Here is a 20,528-nt window from a genome sequence, read left to right on the forward strand (position 1 = left end):
GAGTCGTTGTTGACTCCGCCCACCCAGTCTGCGTTTTCCTGGCGAGCCGCCTGCCAAGTAGTTGGATGTCGACAGGAAGGATGAGCACTAGGCTTGAAATAAGTAGGGCGGTGAGAGGCTCGTGGGGCTCAAATAAGTTTGGGTATTTGAAGTAGGATTAGGGGGTACAGATTCCGGGGAGACCCAAATAACAGAAAAATCCGGAGTTTCTCTAAGAGGGTGGGGTATCTGCGGCCCAAAGAGACGCCGATTGGAGCCTGACGCTGATGGAAGCAGCCGCGTTTGGGCCGGTTCGCGGAGGGGCCGGGCTGCCTGAGAATTGCCTTGGCCATCCGGCGTTTTTCCCATCTTATTTTTAAAATAGGAAGGACAAGGAAAGAGCTAATGCAGTATAGTTTTGGCGTCATCTTTAGCCCTATATGGATGGACTATCTGGGGATGGGAAAACTTGAATTTTCAAAAGAAAAGTAATCAGGTAAACAGACGGTTCTTAAATTGGAGAGGATTCCCCATGGCCTTAGAAGGGACGTGTTCGGTCAGGGGCGTGGGGAGGGAAGGGCAGGGTTGGATCCACCGCGCCCCTGACCCCGCCCAGAACCGCTCCAGTTCTCCTCGGGCTGGACTAGGGTTTGAGGAAGAAAAAAAAATCTCTATAGAAATTCAGCTATCATTAGGCCTTTGGGGCTTCTCCCAGTTCCTCATCTTTCCCAGCCTGGGGTCCGGGCCACCCCCGTTTCCTTTCTGCCTTCTTCATTCCTGGTTCAGCCTCGGATGATTGGTGGTGCCAGGATTAATGTGAGTCCGGAATTCGGCCTTCTGCCTTGTCACTTGCAGCCTCTAGGCTGTCCACCGCTTTAAAGTAAATGTGATGTGGTGGTGAGCCTGCGAGGGCGGGAATGTTCACTCCTCTTTAACAGCATAATATGGTACAGCAGGTTGGCAGGTGACTCACTTAAAAGCAAACTGGTTGGGATGGTGCTGTAAAGTGGGAGAGGTTGGCGGGACCCAGATTCTAGCTTCTTTAAAACTTCAGGTTATTTGCTGTGCACGTAATTCTTCCACTTAGTTTTTTAGCCTGGATTTCAACTTTCTGTGCGTTACCTTCCTTCCTGTTTTAGATACAACTACATTTGATAATTTGTTTTGCCCTTTGTTTCTTCATCCTTTGTGTGAAATGCCAGACCCCCTTGTTAGGCGCCTAAAATGAAAATGTGAGGGATATTAAAGCAACAGTGCGGGGTTCACAACCCACAGAAAAATAGACATTGCTGTACTCACATGTCTTGAGCATAGAAAACATAAGAGCACAAGTGGGAGGAGGCAGGGTTTTTTTTTTTTCCTATTTGTTTGTTTATTTATTTATTTTGGTCGCGTTGGGTCTTCATTGCTGCGCGAAAGCTTTTCTCTGGTTGCGGTGAGCGGGGGGCTACTCTTTGTTTTGCTGCGCGGGCTTCTCTTTGAGGTGGCTTCTCTCCTTGTGGAGCACAGCCTCAGTAGTTGTAGCGCACAGGCTCAGTTGCTCCACAGCATGTGGACAGATTACTCTTTTTTTTTTAAATAGAAATCTATTTTATTTATGTATGTATGTATGTATTTATTTATTTTTGGCTGTGTTGGGTCTTCGTTGCTGAGCGGGGCCTCCCTCTAGTTGCGGGGAGCTACTCTTCGTTGTGGTACGCAGGCTTCTCATTGGGTGGCTTCTGTTGTTGGGAGCACGGGCTCTAGGCATGCGGGCTTCAGTAGTTGTGGCACGTGGGCTCAGTAGTTGTGGCTCGTGGGCTCTAGAGCACAATCTCAGTAGTTGTGGCGCATGGGCTTTGTTGTTTGCAGTATGTGGGATCTTCCCCGACCAGGGCTCGAACCCGAGTCCTCTGCATTGGCAGGTCGATTCTTAACCACTGCGCCACCAGGGAAGCCCAGCAGGCAGTTTCTGATGAAGGGAAGAAATCTTGCTTTTGAACACTTTTGCTCAATTGGCATTCTTTACACACACACTTGTCCATCAAAACACCTTTTCCTGGAATCCAAGGGTATTCATTTGTTTATTCTATAATTTGCTCAGGCTAATCTAAACTGATGTTGCAGAAAGATTGCTTTAACAAACCTGTGTGTCTTTCTCTGTGCAGGTAGGTGATAACTTTTTTGTTGTTGTTGTTATACGCGGGCCTCTCACTGCTGCGGCCTCTCCCGTTGCGGAGCACAGGCTCCAGACGCGCAGGCTCAGCGGCCACGGCTCACGGGCCCAGCCGCTCCGCGGCACGCGGGACCCTCCCGGACCGGGGCACGAACCCGCGACCCCTGCACCGGGAGGCGGACTCTCAACCACTGCGCCACCAGGGAAGCCCAGTGATAACTTTTTTTTACTTTCAGATGTGACCCCCTAGTGAATCACCTCCTTAATCTAGTCAAACTGACCAAACTTCAGGAATTTTCCATTTCTTTATGCAGTATCTGGCTGGGGAGTCCCCAGACTTACATCTTAGCTGCCCAGTATAGGAACACTTCCAGAGACCCTTAACCTCACCCCCTCCTTCTGAAGCTTCCTCACCATCAGCTGCTACCAGCAGCACTTCTGGTTTCACTCTTTCCTTCTCTCCAAATTTGCAATTGTATTCCTCTGTTGGCTCTGAAGCAAAGGGTATCATTGTCTCCACTGCCAGGCAGGTAGAGGATGTGAGAGGGCCTCAAATCTTGTGACTGCTGGCTTAGAAAAAAAGCCACTCGAAAATGCTGTTTTTCTTGAATCGGGCAGTCAGCCGCACATCGTATTTGACCTACCTTTTGCATTAAGTTTCTCTCTGTGGACTGGCCTGTAAACCTAAACATCTATATTCCTTTTCCATCTCCTACAAGGGGAGAGTCTCCTGAGTTTCCTGCAGAAACTCAGTTACAGGTTTAATTGGTGTCTAAGGAGATTATATGAACCCCAAGAGATTTTTCAGAATTTTAATTTGATTAGCTTTGGAATTAGGTTTTTATCGGGTTTGGTATTTGGAAGGATCAAGGCTCAGGTTCCCCAAGACTGACGGGCTGTCAGGTAAAATTTATGGGTGGGGGATGGGAGAGAGAGTGCCAAGAAAGTGCCAAGTGCCAAGAAAGCTGACCGCCGGCGGCAGGAAGTGTGGGGGAGGGGAACCTTCCTCACCCCGAGGCTGCGGGATCCTGTTTCTTCTCCTTTTTCCTACAGTTTTTCAAACAGTATCGTTTTCTCCTCAATTCTATTTGTTTTAAAAGATAGTATAATTCTAGGTTTATCAGAAGAACGCAAAAGAGATAACTGATATGAAACCTAGAGCCAGGCATTTTTAACCATCAAATGGCAAAGGCTTCAAAGACCTGGGAACCCTGCTAATTTCCAGCAGCATGGAAAAAAACCTGGGTTTGCATCTGGACTGTACTTCGTTGTTGAGGCTGTTTTTCTTCTTTCTTTCACAATGAAGTACTTGTAAGTTAACTAAATTACACGTCTCTATATCTCTAAATTAGAATTAACAATACTTATTTCATAGGATGATAACTACAAGGATAATACTTATAAGGGCTTACTTAGTTCAGTGTCTGTGACAGAGTAGCGCTCAAAAGTTTGCTCCCTTCTCCCTTCTTTTGTTGGGGTCCCACACTCTCTCAGGTCTGATGTATCTCAGTCATTCTTACTGAAGGCTGGGGGTTAATTCCAGGACTATAGTATTACTTTCAGTTTACCATAGAAACTATCTTAAGATTTTTAGGCAGAGCCCTTCAGCCAAACCTTTCCATTTTCAAACATAAGCACAAAAGATCAGAGGTTTAGTGGCTTGGTCTGGTCACCTCGACAGATAATTACAGAACCGGTGACTGAACCTACATGTTCTCATACTTTCTATTTTGGACTCCTCCCAATGCTGGCACGTAGACCTTACCCTTTCACTCTAAAAAGAAAACAAATGGCCATAGAAGAAGACAGTTAAGGGTGAATGTCAGGGCTCTGCGCGTATCTTGGGCACCATGGGGGTATGTGACCAGCAAGTATTCCCCTCCAGGTTGTTGCTTCTGACTCATAACCATCTCCCCCATCGCCCCACCACCACCCCACCCTTCCAGCTTCTCCCAGAACCGTCTCCTCTTCCCTTCATCCCAGACTGGTCGGTTGTTATGAGGGGAAAGGAGGGGGAGCCCCATTACTAAGGCTAGGCTGGCACCCGGTTCAAAGAATCTCCTGGAAACTAAATGTAGAGCCGTGACTAAGCTTGATATCCTACAGTGGGGGTAGCGGGTAGGGAGACTTGGGTGGGGCAGTTTGTTTGTTGAGGACTGTTCCTACGAGTCAGTCCCCGCCTTCGAGTCCAGAGAACTCCAGAAAGTTCCTGGCACAGCCTGAAACGCGGGCAAGGAGCCAGAAGCCGTAAGACCCTGATAAAAAGGGGCGGGGCGGGGCCTAACGGTAGGGCTGGCCGCGGAGCTGCCTGTCCGGTGCCGGCGTTTTTCGGTTTTTTCAAAATGGGATTAAAGAAGTAAATAAAGGAGAGACCTTTAGCGTTTCACTCAAACTGTCTAATTTATTGGATGAAAACATTGGAAAGGTTCGTAACTAATACAGGGAAGCCGGATGAACTGGGTGGCCAGACGGGAGAAGGCCCCACCGCCCTGGGCAGGGACAGGCCATAGATGGGAGCTTGCTGGTTTCCCTCTGCCGCTTCCCCACCCGACTCTAGTCCCTGGTTCTCGTGGGGACGTTTGGAGGGGTAAAATGGTCGAAGACCCTCGGGGGTGATTGTGGTCTTGCGAACTCCCCCGCCTACCCACCCTGTTTGCCCCGTTATGCCCTCCCCCCTCCCCCGCTGTGCCCTCTGCTGGGCTGGACAGGGGCCCGCGGGGTGGGGCGGGTTGACCTCGGCATCCCGAATTCGCGGCGCTACGTGACCCCTTAACGTCTCTAGATGAGCTGGAGCTAGGAGAGGGCGAGGGGGCTGGTGGGGTTGCTCTGTCTCACAGAACTGCACTGGATACTTTACGGGTGACCCTCGGGGACGGATTTAAGGTGATCAGTTGGAGTAAAGTATGATGACAGTTACCGTTTCTTATTCCTAGCCTGAGGATCTCCTCAGAAATCTCCAATATTGGTTTTTCACCTGAAACCTCTTTTAACTGAAAGCTCATGCTTCTGCCCATTTCTCTCACATTTATAAACGTTTTTGTTGTTTTGCTATCTTTTCTTCATTTTTGATGACAGAACCGTGCTAAACACCAGGAATAACAGTATATATGTTACTAATCACACAATATCTTGGATTTAAAAGACATAAAATTAGTCGCATTACCATAGCCACCTGCCTTCTGGCATGGGGAGACAAGTGAGATTGGAATTAGGGAAGGTATTAGATTTAAAAAATTCTTTCCTCATCTACTATTATCTCGATGCACCTCCTCTCCCCCAAAGTTCCTGCTGCTACCCAAAACACCACTTTCTCCAGGGATGGCATTGCATTCTCTTTGCTAGTTCTGCAATTCCCTAAGCTTTATCTGGAACTTAAAAAGTGATTATTTTCAAAGTACTCCGTGCAAGGATATATGCTATCAAGGCAATAACATATTGACTTCTTAGTATCAATAAAACACCCTCAATAACCTTAACTGATTTAGCCATAGGATCTCATTTTCTCCAAGGTAATTTCTGGAGATTTCCCTAACCTCTCTTATCAAAGCTGTTTCTTAGGTCCTTCCCAATCTCCGCCCTTTTCCACCCACCCTCCCCATCCCTTGCTACCTCCTCCTAAAGTAGTGGTAGTGGCTACTTGAAGAGTTATTGTGTTGTGTGCAGATGACAGTCACAAAAGCTACTGCAGCTCTATGGGGTGGAGGAGGTCCTGTAGCAAATGCATACCCCCATGAAGGTTGACTTACATTGTGGCTAGACTCCACAGCGCTACAGTTCAACTACCCTGAGGATTAAACGTGCCTTTACAAACTGGCCTGTAAGTCCAAGCATTTCCATTTCCAAACTTACAGGGCAAAATCTACCTATACATGTTATTCCCATAATATTGGATTTTCTTCAAAGGCAAGTATTTAGTGAAAGGTTTGGTGGGCCTTGAGGTATACAAACTCACAAAGTGCTTTTACAGAATGTTGACAATTTTTTTTCCTGCTTTTGGGGAAGTAAATTCACATAACAAAGTGAACTATTTTAAAGTGTACAATTTAGTGGTACCTAGCCCATTCCCATGTTGTGCAATCACCACCGCTACCTAGTTCCAAAATCTTTGTAAGCCCCAGACACAACTGATTTTTAAAAGGCTCACTCCCCAAGCCTTGAGGATTGTGCCAGTCCTTTTCCAACAAAGAGGCTCTGGAGGAGATTACTTCTAGGATGCTAGCAGCTAGGGTACAAAGCATCTCAAGGGAAAGCAAGTCTGTGGTAAGTCTTCCTGGTACAGGGCTGCAAGTTTTTTCTATCACTCTTCTAAATTAACAAATAAATACTAAACCTGTCATCAACCCTATGGTTTATCTGACATAATTGTTTCGATCATACAGAGTAAAAGCAAAACGAATACTGATTGTGAAACCCAGAGTAGAAACACAACCCAGAACCAGACATGCACACACAAAGCCCTGTGGACCTGGGGCAGCAGGGCAAAAACCAATAAACCCAGAGTTGGAATCCAGGTTCAACATCTTTGCTGAACTGATTTTTTTAACCTTGAAATAAATTTTAGTTAAGCCAGTAACTTTTAAGCCTCCCCATATGTTCACCTGTGGAAGTCAAACACCACCTATACTCAGTGCAGTGGAATGAGAATTCATAAACCCCTAAAAGCCCCTGTACAGTGCCCAGTAGGTAAGAGCACTGAAATACTGGGGTCCCCCTGCTGGGGCATGAAACTATGACACCTCCCGAAGGTACTCACTGGGATACTTAAAATGTAGGTAACCACTGCTGGAAATGTGACATTTTTATGTCATCATTTTTTCAGAAATAAGAAATATAGATTGAGGCATGAGGCCAAACCCTTCCATTTTAAAATATGAGAACTAGGGATCACAGTGGAGAATGCATTCATGCATAACTAGTCAAGCCAGTGCTTGAACTCACATCTCCTCACTGCCAATTTAGCCTCTCTTTCATGCTGAATCCAGATTAAGTAACAGGGCTCTAAGATATCACGTGTACTCACAGGAAGCAAGAGCCATGACCTTCCAATCCAACTGCCTCTCCTATTTGGCTGTTTCTCCAGAACACTCCCACGCACAAGCTCCTTTCGAGGCCACCCTTAAAGCCTCTACCCCCTCAGCCACCTTGAGGCCACCATGCCCGTACCTCTTAACATTTTTTCTGGACCCACCAAACCCAAAGCATTCAAATTCGCAGTTTTGTATCTCCCAAGAATACTATTTGCCTGAAAGACGTGTGTTACGATACAATTCATATCCTTACTTTCCAGATCCCTGACCTTATCTAAGAGGCAAATTGCCATTCAGTTTTAGACTCTGTAAGAAAGAGAACCTATGCAGACCCTTCTGCCCTCAAAATAAAACAGAGACAGACATCACTCGAATTCTTTTGAGTTTATTTACTTTGAAGTAATCAGTTAAAAAGGGGCGGGGGGAAGCCTGAGTTTGGCATGAGTATTACAAAGCGGAAAATTGACGAAAGATGGCAGTATACATTCATCTCTACACTCACACGCTGAAAAAGAGTTCATAACTTCACCATGAGACACAGTTCAACTTTGCAAACAACTTGCATAGCTGATAACTGATGAAAGGCAGATACATAAGGCAATGCAAAATCTTGGATCCCAACTGTCTCCATAAACATGAACGATCTGGGGAAAGATTCCTAATCCACCTCCTCAATGGTGGGGCCAGACCCCGAGCCCCCTTTAGGGGCCTGGGCCCCAAAGCCGCCAGCCCCAGGTCCACCCGCCCCCTGGTACAGTCTGCTGATGATGGGGTTACACACCTGCTCCAGCTCCTTCCTCTTGTGCTCAAACTCGTCCTTCTCGGCCAAGGTGTTGGCGTCCAGCCAGGAAATCACCTCCTGGCACTTGTCCAGCACCTTCTTCTTGTCGGCCTCGCTGATCTTGCCCTTCAGCCCCTCATCCTCCACGGCGCTCTTCATGTTGAAGGCGTACGACTCCAGGGCGTTCTTGGCAGACACCCTCTCGCGCTGGACCTCGTCCTCGGCTTTGTACTTCTCCGCCTCCTGCACCATGCGCTCGATCTCCTCCTTGCTCAGCCGGCCTTTGTCGTTGGTGATGGTGATCTTGTTGGCCTTGCCCGTGCTCTTGTCCATAGCCGTGACGTTCAGGATGCCATTGGCGTCGATGTCGAAGGTCACCTCGATCTGGGGCACTCCCCGGGGGGCCGGTGGGATGCCGCTCAGCTCGAAGCGCCCCAGCAGGTTGTTGTCCCGCGTCATGGCCCTCTCGCCCTCGTACACCTGGATCAGCACGCCGGGCTGGTTGTCCGAATAGGTGGTGAAGATCTGCGTCTGCTTGGTGGGGATGGTGGAGTTGCGCTTGATCAGAGCAGTCATCACGCCCCCAGCCGTCTCCAGCCCCAGCGACAGGGGAGCCACGTCCAGCAGCAGCAGGTCCTGCACGTTCTCAGACTTGTCTCCCATCAGGATGGCTGCCTGCACCGCCGCCCCATAGGCCACCGCCTCGTCGGGGTTGATGCTCTTGTTGAGGTCGCGCCCGTTGAAAAAGTCCTGCAGCAGCTTCTGCACCTTGGGGATGCGGGTGGAGCCCCCCACCAGGACCAGGTCGTGGATCTGAGCCTTGTCCAGCTTGGCGTCGCGCAGAGCCTTCTCCACAGGCTCCAGGGTGCTCCGGAACAGGTCCGAGCATAGCTCTTCGAACCGTGCCCTGGTGATGGACGTGTAGAAGTCGATGCCCTCAAATAGGGAATCGATCTCCAGGCTGGCCTGGGTGCTGGACGACAGGGTCCTCTTGGCCCTCTCGCAGGCGGTGCGCAGTCGCCTCACGGCCCGCTTGTTCTGGCTGATGTCCTTCTTGTGCTTCCTCTTGAACTCCTCTACGAAGTGGTTCACCAGCCTGTTGTCGAAGTCCTCCCCACCCAGGTGGGTGTCCCCGGCCGTGGCCTTCACTTCGAAGATGCCGTCGTCGATCGTCAGGATGGACACGTCGAACGTGCCCCCGCCCAGGTCAAAGATGAGCACGTTGCGCTCCCCCTTGCCCGTCCGGTCCAGGCCGTAGGCGATGGCGGCAGCCGTGGGCTCGTTGATGATCCTCAGCACGTTCAGCCCCGCGATCACCCCCGCATCCTTGGTGGCCTGGCGCTGCGAGTCGTTGAAGTAGGCCGGCACAGTGATCACCGCGTTGCTTACCGGGTGGCCCAGGTACGCCTCGGCGATCTCCTTCATCTTGGTCAGCACCATCGACGAGATCTCCTCGGGGTAGAACGCCTTGGTCTCCCCCTTGTAGCTCACCTGCACCTTGGGCTTGTCACCGTCGTTGATCACCCGGAAAGGCCAGTGCTTCATGTCCGACTGCACCACAGGGTCGCCAAACTTGCGGCCGATCAGCCGCTTCGCGTCAAACACGGTGTTCTGTGGGTTCAGCGCCACCTGGTTCTTGGCCGCGTCGCCGATGAGCCGCTCGGTGTCCGTGAAGGCCACGTAGCTGGGGGTGGTGCGGTTGCCCTGATCGTTGGCGATGATCTCTACTTTGCCGTGCTGGAACACCCCCACGCAGGAGTAGGTGGTGCCCAGATCGATGCCAATGGCCGTGCTTTTCGCCATGCCGGTGTCCTGCCCTCTCGGCTCCGCAACGAACTTCAGACGTGAAAACGGCCAACGAGTTCAGCGACGAGGAGCTCGGTCCTTTCGGAATCCGAAAACTGAACGCGCCGGTGCCGCTCGGGACGGTCCTCGCAGATAGTGGGTCTGCGGAAGCTGCGCTCAGCAACCCCACAGATCTTAGCAGCTCTCTCCAAGCTTGCCGTTTCTCAGAGGGCGGCTCTGTGTTTATAGTTTTTCATCAAGCTCCGCCTTTTCCCTCCTCAGCCAATCACCGAGCTCATTGCGGCTTTCGGGTCGGGAATATTCCAGGGGTTTCGCCTCAGGTCCTGCCCCCTGCTTTTCTGGGACCAATCAGCCCCGTGGGTGCCGCCCCTCCCAGAACTCTCCAGACTCTTCTGGGGCTTGCTGGCTGGCACTGGCTCGGGGAGGGGGCAGTGGGTGGGGAAGGAGTGGAAGGAGCTGGCGGGTCCGGAGGGGGGGCGGGGGCGTTGACGTCGTCCACGAAATTGCGTTACAATGGAGATGCTGCCTCTGACCTCATGGGCTTGTAGGGAGTCAGGGTGACAGGTCTGGGCCCGGCTCAAAGTTGTAGGGCAGGGGGGGTGGGGGGACACTAGCTGCGCAGTTTGGATACTGAGGGAGCCCCAAGTTATAGACGCTCCGCGAAACGAACCGTATCAAACTGCATCGAAGACGGCGGGACACTAGGTGAGCCATGAGTACTGTGATTGGAATGGGCTGGGAATAAGCAAGACGAATTAGTCCTTGTTTGAGGAAGTGCTGGAAAGTTCTCTAGTTTGTTTAAATCTAAGGTATGGAGATGTGGGCCAGCCAGGGAAGGGGGATTGTTTAAGAACCGCAAAGGTGGCTGGGATTGGTCAGAGCTGCCAGAAAAAAGTGAAGGAGCTGGTCTGTTATTGTCTCCAGATAACAGGTGTTTTATTGGGGAGAAGATTAGAGAAACAGACAGCCTTAGAGAGCACCACCTCACCTGAGAAAACTCATGAGGGCTTGATTGGGTTCTCAGCAGCCGTATTCAGACTGGCCCAAATGTACTCCCACCAATCCCTAACAGAGGATAAAAGGCGATCAGCAGGGTTGCTAAACCTACGTGACTGATATCTCTTGTGGAGACCAGAACTTCAAATAATCAGAGTACATCAGGAGACAGGTACAATACCAGAATAAAAAAAGTCACAGACACAGGAACAGGACAGTTGAGTATGGCCCTGTGAGAAATTGAAAACAGCATTATGACGCTGTCCTCCCACTTCCGGTTGGCTAGGAGTTCTTCTGTCTACCTTGTACATAACCTTGTTTGGAAGAGATGTTTGCACACACAGTATGTGGCAGGATTATTCACAATAGCCATAAGGTGGAAGCAGCCCAAGTGCCACAGAAGGAATGAATAAAGAAATGTGGTATATACATACAATGAAAATTATTCGACCGTAAAAAGGAAATTCTTACACATGCTGTAAAATAGATGAACTTTTAGGGTATTATGCTAAGTCAAGCCAGTCACAAAAAGGAAAATAGTGTGTAATTCCGCTAATATGAGGTACCTAGAGTAGTCAAATTCTGAGAGACAAAAAGTAAGCCAAAAGGAAAACCACTAGTAAGCTAATGGTTTCCAAGGGCTTGGAGGAGGGGGGAAATGGGGAGTTGTTTAATGGGTATGGAATTTGTTTTGAGAGATAAAAAATTATGTAGATTGGTTGGGCAACAATGTGAATGGACTTACTACTGAACTGTATGCCGAAAAATGGTTCAGATGGTAAATTTCATGTTGTGTGTATTTTAGCACAATTAAAAATAAATAAAAATTGAAAGTTCTCTGTGCCACAGGCCTAGGAAAACCATGGCTGCTGCTAAGAGAATGGCCATTGGCATCGACCTGGGCACCACCTACTCCTGCGTGGGGGTGTTCCAGCATGGCAACGTGGAGATCATCGCCAACGATCAGGGCAACCGCACCACCCCCAGCTACGTGGCCTTCACGGACACCGAGCGGCTCATTGGGGATGCGGCCAAGAACCAGGTGGCGCTGAACCCACAGAACACTGTCTTTGATGCCAAACGGCTGATCGGCAGGAAATTTAATGATGCTGTAGTGCAATCAGATATGAAACTTTGGCCTTTCCAAGTAATCAATGAAGGAGGCAAGCCCAAGGTAACGGTGTCCTACAAAGGGGAAAAAAAAGCTTTCTACCCTGAGGAAATCTCTTCTATGGTACTGACTAAGATGAAAGAGACTGCTGAGGCTTTTTTGGGTCACAGTGTCACCAATGCTGTGATCACCGTGCCAGCGTACTTCAATGACTCTCAACGCCAGGCCACCAAGGATGCAGGCGTGATTGCAGGTCTCAATGTGCTAAGAATTATCAATGAACCCACAGCTGCTGCCATTGCCTATGGCTTAGATAAAGCAGGGCAGGGAGAGCGACATGTCCTCATCTTTGATCTGGGTGGAGGCACATTTGATGTGTCCATACTGACCATAGATGATGGGATTTTTGAGGTAAAGGCCACAGCTGGGGACACCCACCTGGGTGGAGAGGATTTTGACAATAGGCTCGTGAGCCACTTTGTGGAAGAGTTCAAGAGGAAACATAAGAAAGACATCAGCCAGAACAAGCGGGTGGTGAGGCGGCTACGCACCGCCTGCGAGAGGGCCAAGAGGACCCTGTCATCCAGCAACCAGGCCAACTTGGAAATTGATTCACTTTATGAAGGCTTTGACTTCTACACATCCATCACCAGAGCCCGGTTTGAAGAGTTGTGTGCAGACCTATTTAGGGGCACACTGGAGCCTGTGGAGAAGGCTCTTCGGGATGCCAAGATGGATAAGGCTAAAATCCATGACATTGTTTTAGTAGGGGGCTCCACCCGCATCCCTAAGGTTCAGAGGCTATTGCAGGACTACTTTAACGGTCGTGATCTCAACAAGAGCATCAACCCCGATGAGGCAGTTGCCTATGGGGCTGCAGTACAGGCAGCCATTTTGATGGGGGATAAGTCTGAAAAGGTACAGGACATGCTTTTGTTGGATGTGGCTCCCCTGTCCTTAGGGTTGGAGACAGCCGGGGGTGTCATGACTGTCCTGATCAAGCGCAACTCCACCATCCCCACCAAGCAGACGCAGATCTTCACCACCTACTCAGATAACCAGCCCGGCGTGCTGATCCAGGTGTACGAGGGCGAGAGGGCCATGACGTGGGACAACAACCTGCTGGGGCACTTTGATCTGAGTGGAATCCCTCCTGCACGCAGGGGAGTGCCCCAGATCGAGGTGACCTTTGACATTGATGCTAACGGTATTCTCAATGTAACAGCCATGGACAAGAGCACAGGCAAGGCTAATAAGATCACCATCACCAATGACAAGGGCCGGCTGAGCAAGGAGGAGATCGAGCGCATGGTTCTGGACGCTGAGAAATATAAAGCTGAGGATGAGGTCCAGAGAGAGAAAATTGCTGCAAAAAATGCCTTAGAATCCTATGCTTTTAACATGAAGAGTGCTGTGAGTGATGAAGGTCTACAGGGCAAGATTAATGAGTCTGATAAGAAGAAAATACTGAGTAAATGCAGTGAGGTCCTTTCATGGCTGGAGGCCAATCAACTGGCTGAGAAAGATGAGTTTGATCATAAGAGAAAGGAATTGGAGCAGGTGTGTAACCCAGTCATCACAAAGCTCTACCAGGGAGGATGCACTGGGCCTTCCTGTGCAACAGGGTATACACCTGGAAGGGCTGTCACAGGCCCCACCATTGAAGAAGTAGATTAATCTTATCTGGAGCTGGAGGGTTCTAGGGTGCCTCTAAGATGAATTTTGTTCCCCTCATCTTTAAACATGGTTATGATTCCTGAATTGACGGGACCTGAAGCTAAGTTACCATCCCTTTTGGATTCTGATAGAGGAGTCTCATATACCATCTTTTCACACTCCAACATCCTGTTTCTGACTTTGGATTGAGACTCTTAGGAAAACTAGGCCTCTCTCTGAACCATTTGAAGAATTTGAATGTTATTTATTTCCAGCCTCCCCAGCTTTCTTCTTCCTGTGTGGATGGTTATCTGTCCCTCAGTAAATTTGTCCCTAAAGCAAATTACTTCTGGTATTTTTAGACTGTGAGTGTATCTTGTAAAGTAGGGAAAAGGAGAGCTCCTGGAGAGACTATCTGTGGGATGTTTGTGAGCTAATTGTGAATGATTAAGCTGGTAAGGCCAAAGTATTTGAATTTTCATGAGCTAATTGTTTCAAGAGAAAACAACTTTTGATCATCAGGCACCTTTAGCCCCAGTTAGAATAGTTACTAATTAGTTACTGCTTATATTCAGTGATAGACTGATTTCTGTGCTTAGGGTTCAGCTGCTTCCAGGGGCGTGGGGGGGGGCGGTGGTGAGGGTCCAAACTTCTGCTTGATGTCCTGGTGTCACTTACAGGAGGGGCCTAGGAGATCTAGGGTGTGTGCACTCACAGAGCTCATTATTACAGTCCTTTACATGCTGAAAATATTTCTACAACAAACTCTTAACAAATGTGTACTTTTATGCAGATGAGAAATGGAAGACGTATTACAATCTTATTCCTTTAAAAAATATTTTCACTTACTGTGTCATAATATCGCATATTTATAAAGCCTTGGGGACCTGAGAATAGAAGTACGTCTAACTGTGTAACTGCATTTGTGTCCCTTTCTGTTTGAGAGGGAAATATTTTTTAAGTGAAAATATTAGAATGGGTATTTCTAGCCCCGAGGCAGACTGTTTGGTTTTACCCAGTTCTTTACAGCACAGTCCTAGGCAAAACCGTAAAAGAAATGTGGACCGAGAGAGTAATATCTTTATTGGGAACCTTTGATAAAATCGAGATTTGTGCGCAGGCTCCTCATCTCCGGGACTTCTCAACATTTCTTTTTCTTAATTTTATCAAAGCGTAACATACATAGAAAAGTGTACAAATCATCATGGGTTTTCACAAGCTCCCCAGCAGTTTGCAATAGGAAGTGTCTTTATAGTTTGCAATACTCTCTTTATAGAGTATGAGCAAATCATGCTGGAACTGTACTTATTGTCATAGAAAGGAACAAAAACCCCTGAGAGGCGGTAAGCCACCCTCTCCGACGCTCGTGCAGCAGCTGGGGCCCGCGCCTGCGCGGTGGGAGCCTGCCACTCCGGGAGGAAGTCGGAAGGCGGGAAGCTCCGCCCCTTTCCCGGCTTTGGCGTTCACCTCGGCTCTACTCCCCCGCCCTCCCCGAGCCGCGAATCCGCGGGGCGCTGTCCTCCACGCCTCGGATCTCTCCGCGGCGCTTCCCGCTGCGCCTGCGCGATCCCGCCCCGCCCCACGCGCGTGTTCGAGTTCCAGTTGCCGCCAGGCCTTCGGTCCACAGCGCCCGGCACTTGCCCTCCCGGTCCGGCGGGCGCGCGGCGGCGCAGACACCATGGTAGGTACCGTGACGTCACAAGGGGGCGCCCTCGGGGAGCGCGGGCAGTTGGGACGGTTGGGGGCGGGGCGGGGGTCCCGCGGGGATCCCTCTGGGGGCTTTGTTCTTCTGGGCTGGCGTTGGGCCCTAGGACTTTTCCCTCTATCCTTAGTTCCTGCGCCTCAAGTTCTCTGAGGAGAGACCTGGAAGCAAATAGGATTTTTTATCCCCCCCATGAGAAAAAAGGGATAAAAAAACAGAGTCGGCGGAGACAGCAGTAGGAACAGCTAGACCTCAAGGATCATTTCTCTGACGGAGAACAGGCTCCCGGAGGGTGCGGGTGGAATAATTAATACAGTTCTCTGGGAGGCGTGGACAGGACCCTAGGAGAGGTCGTCCGTTGAGAGACGAGCCCGAGGTGTGTAACGCAGAGCCTCTCTCTGGGGTTTTATGTCAGGGGCTCGAGGTAGTGTGCATAGTCATCTGGGCTCCAGCTGTTAATCTGAGTGTTCCTTCCTGTGAAGTTTTGAGCACTGCCAGAAAAGTGGTGGGGATCCCAATACCAGTATTTGGTAATACTAGCAGGGGGACACGCCTCTTACCATGTCCCTTCCCATATGATGGTTTTTCCCCCTCTCGCCCAATAGCTCTTCTATTCCTTTTTCAAGTCCCTTGTGGGCAAGGACGTGGTCGTGGAACTCAAGAATGACCTGAGGTAGGTACCTGCTCTAACAAGTCTGTAGCGGGTGGATGTGCGCAGCGCCCTGGAACCTCTTTAATTTAACAAGTATTTGAGGGCTAGGCAAGGTGGGAGGGATACAGAGGAAATAAATGACTTGTGCCTCAAGCTTACAGATTAGCTGAGGAGTTGTATCTTGTATTGGAAAAAAATACAAAGAAGTATGTAAGTAGTAAGTACTAGAGAGAAGACAGGGCAGACGCATCAGTAACATTTTTTACAAAACGTAGTTTTGTTTTTCTGATTTTATACTTCTTTGACCCAACTTATAGAAATTAAGTATCGGGGGCTTCCCTGGTGGCGCAGTGATTGAGAATCCGCCTGCCGATGCAGGGGACACGGGTTCGTGCCCTGGTCCAGGAAGATCCCACATGCCGCGGAGCGGCTGGGCCCGTGAGCCATGGCCACTGAGCCTGCGCGTCCAGAGCCTGTGCTCCTCAACGGGAGAGGCCACAACAGTGAGAGGCCCGCATACCACCAAAAAAAAAAAAAAAAAAAGAAAGAAAAGAAAAAAAAGAAATTAAGTATCGGTTCCTTAAGTAAAGATGTATGTACAAAGATACTGGCAGGTTTTTTTTTTTGTAATAACCGAAAGTTGGGGGGAAAATTAAAATAGCCATAAATAGGGAATGGGTTAGATTCTGGTATTTCCATATAATATAGCTGTTCACATAGAAATGAGATGTATTAATATGGAAAGCTGTTGCAGAATAGTATATGTGGCATAATCTCCTTTTTGTTGAAGAAAATATAAAAGATAAACAGAAGACCAATGCAGCCACTTCTGTCTGTACTGCTTTTACATCCCCTATCCCCTTGTATCATTAGCTTCTAGTCATTTTTCAAGAGTTGGATTAAATGCTGTATCCTTGGACTTTCCTGGTTCTTCTTCTAGCCAAGTAGACGCCTCCTTTTCTTTTTTTTTTTTTTGTTTGGCCCCACCACACAGCATGTGGTATCTTAGTTCCCCCACCAGGGATTGATCCTGTGCCCCCTGCATTGAAAGCACGGAGTCTTAAACCACTGGAACTCCAGGGAAGACCCTAAGCAAATAGACTCTTCTGTCAGAGTCTTTTTTTCTTCCTAGTGGGTGCTTCTCAAATTGTGATTTCATAGAAATGTATTTACTGTTTAGAATCTATCTTTCCTACAGGGCCAAGACCATGTTTAAGCTCACCACTGTGTAACTAATGTCTAGCACAGGCCTGGTATCAGTATATAGTAGGTGCTTAATAAATGTGTGCTGAAGGAAAAAAAATAGCCAACATTTGAGAACCTCCTATAGACTAAGAACTACTCTGAATACTTTACCTTTAACTCATTTAATTCTCAGAACACCTCTACATGACATATACTATTGTTCCTGTTTTACACATGAGGAAACTGAAGCTTGGATAGGTTAAGAAACTTGGTTAAATCTACACAAATACTAAAAGACAAAGCCAGAACTTAAATCCCATTCTGTCTGCCCCCCCGACCCCTTTTTAAAAATTAAAAACAGGGTCATAGTTTCTATGCAGTTGTGAAACTTGCTTTCACCTAATGTTATGTTGCAGATATTTTCCATGTCAATAAAGTTGATGTTTAACATTTTAACGTTCTTAATGTCTGAATGGCATTTTTCTTAGCTGGCTAGAACTCATTTAACCAAGACCTTGCTATTGGACACTTAGGCTGTTTCCAGTTATTTGCTTTTATAAATGATACTGCCCTGAACATCCTCATGTATACATCTCATTTCATTAGAAAAAAACCCTTTAAATGAAATGTACATTTAAAATATTGATACATATTACCTGATTGTCCTTTAGAAAGTTTGAATGAATGTATTCTCTCCCCAACAGTTTCTTCTTCATTTCTATGTGAGATAATTTCTTAGTGGGGGAGGCATTGACATTGCAGGCAACGGTGAGGCAAGGGATTTGCCTTTTAGATCAGAGATTTCGATTTATGGCACTGACAATGCATGTGGTATTGACAGCATATATTGATAGATTGGGTCCATATAGAGACAAGTGTGGAAAGCACAACTACCCTCAGCACTTTTGTGAGATGACTTGTTTTTTTATTTTCCTCTTCTTCCTGGGTCTTCCACATGGCAAGAATAACTGTTATGTTATAGCCCCAGATCCTAAAGCAAGAACTTAAAAGATTGGAAGGTAATCCATTGGGTTGGGAGAAGAGCTCTTTCTCTTGTGCTGGTTGTCAGACCACTTTTGTCCTAAATATCTCATTCTAAAGGGACTGAATGAAATGTTACCACCTTATTGAATTCCTGAAAGTTATTGCATTGCTGCAGTTGGTGATAGGGCGCTGTCAAAAGTTTTTTAGCAGCCAAGGATGTGGTAAAACCACCACTGAGGCAGTTGGTCTCAGACACTGGATTTCAGACACTTAGAATTTTACAAAAATTAGGGCCAACAGAGAACTGACAACTTGAATTTTGGCAAGGTAAGGATATTTTTTAAACTGCCATTAACAATCATAATATTTTTTAATACAAAAAAAAGGAAGGGCAATTAAAGAGCAGTTATTCTTAGGAGGAAACCAATGACAACCTTCAGCACACTATATACACACTACACTAGCCTGCGTTTCCTCTTTTGTCATGGACTCATGAAACCTTTGAGCGCACATCATTATTTGAGAACCAATTCCTAAGGAGCTTAGAGTCTGGTGATGACATGCAGAATGGTTAGGATGAAGGCAGCCAGGTTGGAGGCTGGCCTGGATTGAGCTGTAAAGTCATTAGACCTTGGTTTGTAGAAATCATACTACAAAGAGAATTACAGAAATGTTAACAAGACATAAGCAAACCATAGGGATTCACGGGACATGGAGGGTGGAGAAGTACAACTTATAGGATTTGAGGTTGTGAGACTTCATGTTGAAACTACCGGCAGAAATGAAAGGATTGGGAGAGGTAGCATAGCTTGGAGCACTGGTGTTTAGATAGCATTCCTCTTTAACACTGCAGGGGGCTCAAGGATTGAAGAAGGGAGAGGACAGCCCTGTGCCTGCATCATCAAGAACACTGCTAGCTACCTACTTTACATATGAGGCTCTGGTTCCAAAGCAATAGTATTTGAAAATAACTGGTGGTTCTGGGGGTTGGACAGGCCTGAACCAAAGTCTGTGTTTGTTCTAAACTTGGGCAAGTTATAAAACGTTTCTGGGGCTTCCTTGGTGGCGCAGTGGTTGAGAGTCCGCCTGCCAATGCAGGGGACACGAGTTCGTGTCCCGGTCCGGGAGGGTTCCACATGCTGTGGAGCGGCTGGGCCTGTGAGCCATGGCCGCTGAGCCTGCATTTCCGGAGCCTGTGCTCCGCAACAGGAGACGCCACAACGGTGAGAGGCCCACGTACCGCAAAAAAAGAAAAAGTTTCTGAGCCCCAGGATGGTTAATAGCTACCTTATGAAGTGGCTGTAAATATTACAAATATGCAGAATACAGGTCTAGCACATACCAGTTGTTTAATGGTAGCTACTAAGAGTGAGTTGGTTTAGGGAGAGGAGAGGTTATTTTAGAGGTCTAAAATAACACACTGCTATTTTTCAGAGGTCTAAAATAACACACTGCTCTGGAAGCACTTTTTTTCCTAGTCTAGAGCTTAGACACATCCCTTTTTGGTTCTGCCTTTTCTGGTTTCCTCAAGTTCTTTATTTCCCCCAACCATGCTCTTATCCCTGCTCTGCAGTCACCTCTATGTTGACTTTGGTATAAACTAATTGGGTTTTACCCTTTCTCTGCCCCTGACAGCATCTGTGGAACCCTCCATTCTGTGGATCAGGTGAGAATATAAGGGCCCTGAATGGGGTCTTGGGGAAGGAGATGGGAGAGGTTAAGGGCTGCGTACATTCATCTTGTTTCTAGTTCTAATGATGGTGTTCATCTTCTTTTCTTAGTATCTCAACATCAAACTAACTGACATCAGTGTCACAGACCCTGAGAAATACCCTCACATGGTGAGTTGTGAATGGTAGAGAAGAGGAAACACCTCTCAAAGCAGGAGGTCCCTGGGTGGATAGAGGACATTTTTTAAGGGTATTTTCACATTTGTCTATCTTTGTCTAGTTATCAGTGAAGAACTGCTTCATCCGGGGCTCAGTAGTTCGCTATGTGCAGTTGCCAGCAGATGAGGTCGACACACAGTTGCTACAGGATGCAGCAAGGAAGGAGGCCTTGCAGCAGAAGCAGTGATGGTTCCTCCTCCCTTCCCCTCCTTCCATTGGTGGCCCATAACCTCATGTCCCAGCCCAGGAGGCCTCCCTTCCTTACTTGAGGTGTTGTTTGTTTCTACATAGCAAAGGCTTTTTTTTTTTATTATTTAAGGGATGTGGATGAGAGGAATAATAGTAGGGAGCAGCTATCCTCTGTTGAGAAAGGGAGGAAAAGTAGGCTGGGGAACTGCGAAGCCTTCCCTATCCCCAGCACCTCCCTTTCTCACTTCTTCCCTGGAGATGGTGGGAAAATGTCCCAGATCTCTCCAGGGTAGCACGTGATTCATTTTGGGGATGGAAGGAATCTGTCCCGCATCGGGAATAAAATTTATGATGCAAATTCTGGTTCTGTGTGTGTTTGGGGAAGGGGGCTGGAGAATGGGAAAGGGGTGCTAAAT

At 48.0% G+C, this 20,528-nt stretch overlaps 3 protein-coding genes across 4 annotated transcripts; 2 read left to right on the forward strand and 1 right to left on the reverse strand.

Moving 5' to 3' along the window:
- The first annotated feature begins 424 nt into the window (after window positions 1-424).
- HSPA1L (heat shock protein family A (Hsp70) member 1 like) lies at window positions 425-13,866 on the forward strand. 2 transcript variants are annotated; one of them, XM_067006428.1, is made up of 2 exons: window positions 425-475; window positions 11,594-13,866. In XM_067006428.1, the coding sequence occupies exon 2, from the start codon at window positions 11,607-11,609 to the stop codon at window positions 13,530-13,532; it is 1,926 nt and encodes a 641-aa protein (XP_066862529.1). In that variant the 5' UTR covers window positions 425-475; window positions 11,594-11,606; the 3' UTR covers window positions 13,533-13,866. The 2 variants fall into 2 exon arrangements, with proteins under 2 accessions (XP_066862529.1, XP_058933465.1); XM_059077482.2 differs by lacking the exon at window positions 425-475 and adding an exon at window positions 10,218-10,453.
- Window positions 7,531-10,065, reverse strand: LOC131764367 (heat shock 70 kDa protein 1B). The gene has a single exon (XM_059077485.2). It carries the CDS (start codon window positions 9,743-9,745, stop codon window positions 7,820-7,822), a length of 1,926 nt encoding a protein of 641 aa, XP_058933468.1. The 5' UTR covers window positions 9,746-10,065; the 3' UTR covers window positions 7,531-7,819.
- Window positions 13,867-14,775: 909 nt separating the features above from the next.
- On the forward strand, window positions 14,776-20,470 carry LSM2 (LSM2 homolog, U6 small nuclear RNA and mRNA degradation associated). The gene is made up of 5 exons (XM_059077503.2): window positions 14,776-15,192; window positions 15,819-15,886; window positions 19,670-19,700; window positions 19,816-19,875; window positions 19,985-20,470. Exons 1-5 carry the CDS (start codon window positions 14,791-14,793, stop codon window positions 20,108-20,110), a joined length of 687 nt encoding a protein of 228 aa, XP_058933486.2. The 5' UTR covers window positions 14,776-14,790; the 3' UTR covers window positions 20,111-20,470.
- The last annotated feature ends 58 nt before the right edge of the window (window positions 20,471-20,528 follow it).

This window comes from Kogia breviceps, chromosome 10 (genome assembly GCF_026419965.1).
Source record: "Kogia breviceps isolate mKogBre1 chromosome 10, mKogBre1 haplotype 1, whole genome shotgun sequence".
Classification (NCBI taxonomy): Eukaryota; Metazoa; Chordata; class Mammalia; order Artiodactyla; family Physeteridae; genus Kogia; species Kogia breviceps.

Excerpts from the sequence above, each read along its gene's own strand:
- LOC131764367 (XM_059077485.2), bottom strand. The coding sequence starts at position 9,745 with ATGGCGAAAAGCACGGCCATTGGCATCGATCTGGGCACCACCTACTCC.
- HSPA1L (XM_067006428.1), top strand. The coding sequence starts at position 11,607 with ATGGCTGCTGCTAAGAGAATGGCCATTGGCATCGACCTGGGCACCACC.
- LSM2 (XM_059077503.2), top strand. The coding sequence starts at position 14,791 with ATGAGCAAATCATGCTGGAACTGTACTTATTGTCATAGAAAGGAACAA. Across the intron at positions 15,193-15,818 it reads GCGGCGGCGCAGACACCATG|CTCTTCTATTCCTTTTTCAA; the intron begins GTAGGTACCGTG and ends CTCGCCCAATAG. Across the intron at positions 19,876-19,984 it reads CTGAGAAATACCCTCACATG|TTATCAGTGAAGAACTGCTT; the intron begins GTGAGTTGTGAA and ends ATCTTTGTCTAG.